This window comes from Crocuta crocuta, unplaced genomic scaffold (genome assembly GCF_008692635.1).
Source record: "Crocuta crocuta isolate KB4526 unplaced genomic scaffold, BGI_CrCroc_1.0 scaffold613, whole genome shotgun sequence".
Classification (NCBI taxonomy): Eukaryota; Metazoa; Chordata; class Mammalia; order Carnivora; family Hyaenidae; genus Crocuta; species Crocuta crocuta.
Window position 1 is genome coordinate 1,078,102 of NW_027528880.1, and position 8,435 is coordinate 1,086,536.

The 8,435-nt window shown below is 69.4% G+C and overlaps 1 protein-coding gene across 1 annotated transcript in view; it reads right to left on the bottom strand.

Moving 5' to 3' along the window:
• HELZ2 (helicase with zinc finger 2) overlaps positions 1 to 8,435 on the bottom strand; it is a 13,698-nt gene that overhangs the window by 4,008 nt on the left and 1,255 nt on the right. The window contains 9 exon segments of the mRNA XM_077756859.1: positions 21 to 152; positions 238 to 344; positions 488 to 4,244; positions 4,324 to 4,399; positions 4,691 to 5,474; positions 6,441 to 7,082; positions 7,172 to 7,689; positions 8,046 to 8,178; positions 8,240 to 8,347. Of these exon segments, the coding sequence (XP_077612985.1) occupies positions 21 to 152; positions 238 to 344; positions 488 to 4,244; positions 4,324 to 4,399; positions 4,691 to 5,474; positions 6,441 to 7,082; positions 7,172 to 7,689; positions 8,046 to 8,178; positions 8,240 to 8,347 (6,257 nt within the window).

Here is an 8,435-nt window from a genome sequence, read left to right on the forward strand (position 1 = left end):
AGGCACCGGCGTGAGCCCACCTGGAGGGCCCTGGATCACCGTAAACGGCTTCTTCAGAGCTGCCCGGACGGCCTCGTTCTGGCTGGGGTTCAGCGTGTGGCGGCCTCCAGGCAGGTCGAATGTCTGCTTCTTCAGGAACCTGCTGTAGGTCCCTAAAGAAAGGTGGGCCTTCCTGAGCAGGGGCCCGGGGCGGAGCGCAGGCACGCTGACGGGCACGGGCAAGCTGGAGGGACCTACCCCGGCAGAGAGCCTGTGGGCAGCGCGGAGGGATGGGCTGGCCCAGGGCGATGCTGATGACCAGCGGGGACGCGTTCTTCAGCCCATACACGGCTTCCTCCTTGCGGCTGGGGGCAGGTGGCAGTGAGGAGGGACAGCGGAACATCAACGGGACTGCACCGGGGGAGGGGCCACGGCCCCACAAGCCACGCCCTGCCAGGGAGTGCTCCACCCACCCTATCCGCTCGCTTCTCCCCATGGAGCCACTCACATGTCAGGAAGCTGCCTGGGCAGCACCTCAATGGTGAATCGGGTGCCAGGCCTCAGCACCTCTTCTGGAACCTTCTCCATGGTCATGTGCTGGATGAAGAAGTGCACCTGCTTGGGGATCTCCTGCCGGTCCGCCTGGCTCTCTCTCAGCTCCTGGTTTTCTGTCAGCCCATGGGCCACCCACGTGTACGTGTCCGGGTCGATGCTCAGGAAGGGCCCGAGGCTGCTGGGGCTGCAGGCCGGGGCTGTGGGGGAAGGCCGGCCAGGCAGCCCCTCGAGCCGGATGCACAGATAGCAGTACCTGAAGTTGAGGTCGGCGCAGTGCTCGCTGAGGAAGGAGGCCTCCAGGCAGAAGGTGCCCCGCAGCTGCCCCTGTGGCGTCCGCTCCGCATCCCAGCACACGCTCACGTGCTGCAGCGTGATGGAGTCATTCTCCAAGACCGCACTGGTGGCGGCCTCCAAGGAGCAGAAGGGCCCCCACACGCGGCCGTACTCGCCCACATCAGGACACCGGTCCCGCCCAGCCTGGGGCACCTGGCCCGAGAAGCAGTCGCCTGGCCGCTCCATGTGCTCCAGGCAGAGGGTGAGGCCAGGCGCCACGGTCCACAGCTGCAGGGTCGGTGCCAGGAACCCCCGCTGCAGGGTGGCGCCGAGCTGCACCTGCAGCGTGTCCCCCGCGCTCAGCTCCCGGGCCACCTCCACAAAGTGGCCACAGTGACTCCGCCGCACCTGCCCCAGCTCCCGCGGCCGGGGCTCCGAGGCACTGTGCTCCCGCACAAGGGTCGCCACCTGGGGCCACTGCTGCTCCTCCACCAGCTGCAGCAGCCGCTGCCACAGGGCGGCGTCGACAGGGCAGGTGTGCGGGTCGAGCAGGGTGCCGGGCAGTGGGGAGCATGGCCTGTCCGCCTGCACCGAGTAGATGCGGCGCCGCCACGAAAGCCGCAGGCCCGGCCGCCACGCCAGGCGGCAGGGGTGCTCAGCCAGCTGCAGCGCACGGTAGAAGATAGGGCAGGGGTCGGGCAGGGTCTCGCGGTTGGCCGGGAAGAGCAGCTTGAAGCAGCGGGCGCCCGCCTCCACATCCAGCGCGAAGCCCAGCTTGCTGCGCGATTGGGCCTTGAGCTGTACCGCGAGGTGCAGGCTCCGGGCCCGGCGCTGATAGCTCTGGGCGCGCCCGTGCTGGTAGCTGAACTCGCGGCACAGCCCATCGATGTCCCTGGCGGAGTAGGCGGAGCCCCCGTGGCCCAGCACCAGCAGGATCAGCCGCTGCAGCACCACGTCCAGGTACCTGCGGATGGGTGAGGTTGCCCACGTGTACCGGTCCACCTGCAGCCCGTAGTGGCCCGCCGCCTGCCCTTCACCCTGGCAGGAGCGGCCTAACGCGGAGCGGCCCAGGGCCTTGCGGAGGTCGAGGCCCACGGGTGCCAGAGAAGGGTGCATGTCGTCCGTGGCGATGAGGTCCGCCAGACGGTCACCGTCGTGGGCGCAGGCTGCGAGCCGGACGTGCTTCCACAGGGAGGCCAGGACGCAGAGCTGCGAGGAGGGGGGGCCGCAGCCCCCCAGGTGGTGGCGGAGGTGCAGCGACAAGGGCACCAGCTGTCTGTGCTTCTCGCGCAGGGCTGCGAGCTGGAGGTCGCTGGGCACGGGCTGCCGGCGCAGGGGCGTGACCGTCCGCGTGCGCTTGCTGCTCACCAGGAGCTCGGCCGCCAGGCTGTTGAACTGGATCATGTACTCTTTGACCATGACGTGGGCCGCACGGAAGCCCAGCGCACAGTCCTCGGCCGGCTGCTCGTAGTGGGAGTCCGTCCGCAGGCGGAGCCGGCGCAGCACCCGGGAGAAGTGGCACGCGGCCACGACACAGGCGTCCACGGAGTCCAGCTGGGCTGGCAGCTCCCGGCCAGCACCCGGGTGCCTCTTGATCACATGTTCGGCCTCCTCGTAGGACAGCTGGCGGTCAGAGCAGATCACAGAAGGCGCAAAGCGCAGGCTTTTGAGTTGGTCACTGCCCTTCTCAACGGTGAGGAAGAGGGAGATGGCCCAGCGGTCTTGGCCGGGCAAGAGGCTGAGTGTGTCCTGGCAGAGGCCGTGCGGCAGCATGGGCACCGGCTCCCGGTCGGGGGCGTAGAACGCACTGCCCCGCCTGCGGGCCTCCACATCCAGAGCCCCGTCCCTGGGGACGCAGCTGGCCACGTCAGCAATGTGCACGGCCACTTCGTACTTGGGGCCCAGGTCTCGGACGCTGAGGGCGTCATCCAGGTAGCGGGCGCCCTGGGGGTCCACAGTGAAGGTCAGGAAGCCGCGGCAGTCTTCCCGGCGGCCGGGTGCCCGGTGCTTCTGGGAGGCGCCGCAGGCGGCGGCCGGCTCCGGCGAGGGCGCCCCCAGGCCGTGCTCCAGGTCCAGCACACGGAGGCCCTGCTCCCAGGTGCTGGCCTCAGGGAGCACCTCCAGGACGATGCCCAGCGGGTAGTAGAAACGCTGCCGCCACAGGACGATGCGCACGCGGAAGAGCCGGCTGCGCCGAGCCTCAGCGGAGAGCGGCTCAAGCCCCACCCGCTGCACGCGGCCCTGCAGGACGCAGTGGACGGGCACCTGCGCTGGGTCTTTCAGCTCAGCCACGAAGATCTTCGTCACGGAGCCGTCGATGGGGATCATGATGCGGGGGTCCCACTCATCCATGCGGCACACGAACACCAGCTCCCGGCGCTTCCTCTTCAACACGCCCACCACGCGGCCCTGCAGCCTCCCCGAGGTGCCCGCGTCCCCGCTAAGGACCTCCACCAGCACCTCGTCCCCGCTGAAGGCCATCCCGCAGTGCAAGCGCCCCCTGACCTGGATGGGGCCGGGGTCCGTGTCGTCCAGCGGGAAGGCGGTCGCCCGCTCATAGGTCTCCTGCACAAAGGTGCAGTGGCGGTACAACCGAGGCTCTGAGCGGAGCAGTTTCCGCAGCCGGGCCCGCGGCAGGTTCGTGTACCCCCAGGCCTGGTGCGGGGACTCGGGCCTGGTGATGGTGTCCAGAAGCCCATCTTCCCGGACGGTCACCATCACGTTCCGGCCTTGGTCCAGGAGCTCCTGCAGGATGGGGTCGTCAGCGTTGAGCTCGCTGTCAGGCCAGAAGTCGGACTCGGAGTCCTCAGGGTCCTCGGGGTCCCTGCTTTCCGTGGCTGCCGGCCCTGCCACCGCATTCTGGGGGGCCGCCTCGCCCCTCACGGAGGCCCCTGCGGATGTCATGTCCTCTGCCTCTGTGTCCCCCGCTGCTGGGCGCCCCCCGGCCACAGACCCCAACGCTCTGTCCCCAGCCTCTGCCGTCCGCGCGGCCGTGGCCCCGGGCAGGAAAGTACAGCCTTTGGCCACGGCCCCCAGCTCCACCTTCTCCATGGCTGCGCGCTCGATAGCTGGGCCTTTGGCTGCCCCCTCCTCGGGGACCGTGCCCTGTGCCACGGCTGCCGGCGTCGGCTCTGCTCCGAGGGCCCAGTGCCGCCTGTGGACCACGCTCTGCTCGATGTGCGCCAGCGACAGGCCCTCGGGGCAGACACTGTGATGCTTCACACACTCGCAGATGAAGCTCTTCCAGACCTTGCCACAGGCCCCGAAGGAGCAGAGGGCCACGGCGTCGCCCACAGCCACCACCTGGGACTGGGCGCGGGTCATGACGGTATTGAGCACGCGGGCGTCCGTGAAGAAGCCCACCGCAGGGGCCTCGGGGCTCTGCAGGCTGTGCTGGCTGTGCACGGTGCTCAGCACCACCACCCGGAACTCCCGCCCTGCAAGGGGGTGGCATCAGGCCGGGCCGGGCTCGGAGGGCGGGCCCCCCCCGCCCCACCCCCAGCACCCAGCACCCACCTGGCAGGAGCTGGAAGCTGCCCACGGACACCTGGCCCAAGTCCCTCTTCCTCAGCTCCTGCCGTAGTGCGCTCACCTGGAGACACACGGCCGGCCCAGCAGGCCTGGGTGAGCGCTCTGTGTGCGGGCAAGGTCAGGGGGCGCTGGCCCCCCACCCCGGTGCCCTCGAGCCGCCCAGCCACGGCGCCGGTCACATGGTGCAAGCCCCACGTGGTCCCTGGAAGACGAACTCCTCAGCCGCCCTCACAGGGGCTGAGGAGGCCCAGCCGGGGGGCATGCAGGACCCCCAGACCACACAGACACCCCCTCCTCTGAGCTTCTCTGTCGGGAGCGAGGGAGGAAGGCTCTCCAGGGGGCTGGGGCTTACCTGGGCGCCGTGGGACACCACACAGATGTGCTGCTGCTCCCGGAGGCCCCAGCAGGGGGGCCAGGTGGTGTAGACCTCCTGTACCTTCTCGATGACCTGGGCAATCTCGGCTGTGTTGAGCCAGGACGACCTTGACATGTCACGCTCGGGGTTGCCCGCCACATGGCAGAACATGAGCGGGTAGTGCTGGGGGTGGCGAGGAACCTTGCCACTGGCGTGGATGGGGTTGCCCTTGGCCACGTAGAAGTGACGCGACACAAAGCTGAGGATGGCCTCGGTGGAGCGGTAGTTCTCATGGAAGATGATGCGGCTCCGCTGGGCGACCTCGTGCGCCTCCTGCTGGTAGTGCCGGAAGAGGCGGTACAGCAGCGTGTGCCCGGCCGCCTGGCCCCTCCCCACGCTGAAGAGCTTGGGTGTGACCTGCATGTGGTCGCCGGACAGCACCACGCGGGTGCGGGGCGCCGCGTAGCGCAGCGGGGTGAGCGCCTCGCACTCCAGCATCTGGGCGGCCTCGTCGATGAGGATGTGCGAGAAGAAGCCGGCGGGCACCCTGAGCTCCCGGGCCTGGGAGGTGGTGGTGACCACGACGCGGTGCCGCTCCAGCTCGGCCCGCGTGGGCAGGCGGAAGGCCCGGCCGTCCTCCGTCAGGCAGCAGTACCGCAGCATGGCCGCGTCCGTCTGGCTGGGCGGGCGGTCTGTGTACGTCACCCGGAGCGGGGTGGCCTCGGGGTGGCCGCTGCTGACGTAGCCGTGGAAATACTCCTTGATGTAGATGTCGGCCGCACTGAGGGGAGAAGGGCCCGAGGCGGGGGGGGGCTCAGCCGCGTCCACTAAAGCATCTACTGGGAGCCCAGCCTGGCCTAGATGCCAGGGATTCAGCGAGGCAGACAGACCCGTGTCCTGCCCCCACAGGGCTTAGCGTCAGCAGAGGGGACAGACACACAGACAGAGAAATAGGGGAAGGTCAGAGCCGGTCTGGGTGGGTCTGGGTGGTCAGGACTTCCTAGAGGAGCCTGTGCGGGGAGGGGGGCCGGCAGAGAAGGCAACAGCAGGGGCCATTGCCCGAGGCAGCCCAGGGTGGCCAGAGGCGGCGGCTGACCCTGAGCTCAGCTCCCAGTTGGCTGTCAGTGGGTGAGCGGTAAGGTCACGAGCAGCTGGAAGGGCCCTGAGGCCAGGGCGTCCCGGCCATCTCCGCAGAGACCCGGGGACGCCCAGGCCCGTGATGGGGGAGGGCTCTGCCTGAGCAACAGGAAGTGTCGGGAGCTGAGAAAACCACACTGACCGGGGAGACTGTCGCAGCCGAGAGGAGAGTGTGTGCTTCTCTAAGACCAGAGCAGAGCCGCCCCCACCCCTCCCCGCTGCTCCCTCTGGCTTAGGACCTATGTGGAGGCACCCGCCCCTCCCCCAGACAGCACACCCTGACCCCCAGGGCACCTTGTGCTGGGCCTGAAGCACAAACGTCCCCTGTCCCTTTTGGCCCAGGACTGGAACAGCTATCGGGGAGAGTCCCAGGGATCAGAGTGACCCTGACTCGGCCCGAGGGTGGTGCCCCCAGCGTGCCCGGAGCAGCCAGAGGAGGCAAGCTCAGCCCAGCCACCCCGCAGGTCTCCTCCGGAACCAGCTGCCAGACCTCCAGAGAGCCAGGGAACCCCGGCCCCCTCTTCTCCTGCAGCGACACCCCCACAGCGGCGCCCTCGGCCCAGGCCAGCAAGCAGGTGGCGGGCAGCCCACGGGGTGGCTCTGGGCTCACCTGTTGGTATGCGTGCAGATGAGCACCTTGGTGTGCGGCTGCCGGATGACCTCCAGGGAGGCCATAGCCAGCGTGTAGGTCTTGCCGGTGCCAAAGGGGCCGTAGATGAGCAGTGGGGCGATGGGTCGCGTGCCCCTGGGGCTGCCGCCTGTGATGAAAGCCACCGCCAACTTCTGCTTGCAGTTGCCGCGCAGTGCTGGCGGGGTGGGCAGGGGGCGCGGCAGATCGCAGGTGGGCAGGTGGGGCACCACCAGGCGCTCCTCGGGCAGCGCGTCCACCGCCTGGTGCCAGAAGCGGAAGATCAGCGGGTCGATCTGGAACTGCACCTCCAGGACGGGGCTGGTGTCGGGCCGCAGACCCAGGGCTGTGCAGCAGCGGGCGGGGAGCAGCAGCCACAGCGCCTTCTCCGAGCTGGCCTGCGCCTCGAGCCGCACCTCGAACACCCTGTCGTCAGGCACCGGCACGGGGGCCACCAGGGCCGTGCTGACCGCCCGGCTAAGCAGGAAGCCCTGCTCTGTGTCTGGCGTCAGGGAGGAGGGCGTGGGCACCTCCCCGTAGAGGGCTCCCGGCGGGGGGAAGACCATGCCCAGGGCCGGCGTCTGCAGTGCGGTCCTCAGGGACACCGGGCCCCGGACGTTCAGCCTGGCAGGAGGGACAGGGGTCAGCCGACTGGCGCCACGGCTCTGCGGCCCACGCCCCGCAGCCACCGCCTGCCCCCCGCCCGCACTCACTTGGCCACCAGCCGTTGCTGAGCAGCTTCCTCCTCATAGAGAAACTGGTGCATCCTCTGGCGGTAGTTGGCACAGGAGATGGGACCTGGGGCCGGGCCATTGGGACTGAAGTCGAGGGCCAGGTCAGGCACCTTGTACTTGGCCAGCAGGGCCACCTGCTCGGCGGTCCGCTCCACGCCAGGCACCACGTGGCGGTTGCCAGAGTGCCAGCGCTGCAGCTCCTCGGGGCGGCTGTGTGCCGGCCCCTCCTGGAGCCCCAGGCCCTGCGCCTGGCCCAGCCGAAGCGCCAGCTTCCGCAGCAGCACTGGCCTGCGGCCAAAGTCGAAGACCACCCACTGCTCGAAGGAGCCGAAGGAGGAAGTGCGCACGCGCACCTGCACGCGGAACCTGGCTGGTGAGGCGGGCACGCGGAAGCGCTCCCCGCACGCGTAGCGCTGGCCCGGCGGGAGGCAGGGCGCCGCCAGCCAGAAGTCGGCTCCCAGCTCCTGCTTGAGCAGCGCCACGTGCAGCAGAGGCTCCTGGGGGAGAGACTCGACGGTGAGGTGGCCCGCGGACGGCTCCCCGCGGTCAGAGACCCAGTCCACCTGCTGTGCCCCCAGGGGGTGATGGGCCTGTCTCAACCGTGGGGGTCCCCTCCGCAAGGGGGTCGCCGAGCTGGCCCAGGAGGGCCCCGCGGACCTTGGGACAGGTACTGGTGTAGCACGGGATGCTCAGGGCACACGCAGTAACTAGCCTGGTCCTCATTCTCTGCACAGACGCCCCACGAAATACCCCCACGGGGCTCGGCCCGAGCGGCTGACACGTGCTCCAGGTCCCACAGACACGGGCGAGATCCTGACGCAGCAGCTCCAGACCCCGACCCCCGGCCCCTCACCTCAGAGCAGATGTCGAATATCCAGCTGTGCTGGGTTTTCTTCTTGTGGGCCTGATGCACCAAGGGCTGGGTGCAGGTGATGGACACGCCGTCGATGGTCCCAGCCAGCTGCACGGGGAAGCCTGACTGTCAGCTCCCTGGCTATGGCCCTGGCACCCCCGCCCAGCCGTGTGGCCCCCACGCACCACGAGGACCTCGCTGNCTCCCGCAGCTCCAGGTTCTGGGCCCGCTGGGTCCACTCCTGCAGCTCCTCATCCGAGTGCGCCTGGGTGCAGGTGTCCCCGTACTCACAGAGGCTGGGTCTGGGAAAGGCGGGGTGGGCAAGCAGACCGGCGTGAGCCCGCCCAGCCAGACACGGGCCTGTGGGGGGTGGGGGTGGGGGCGCCTGGG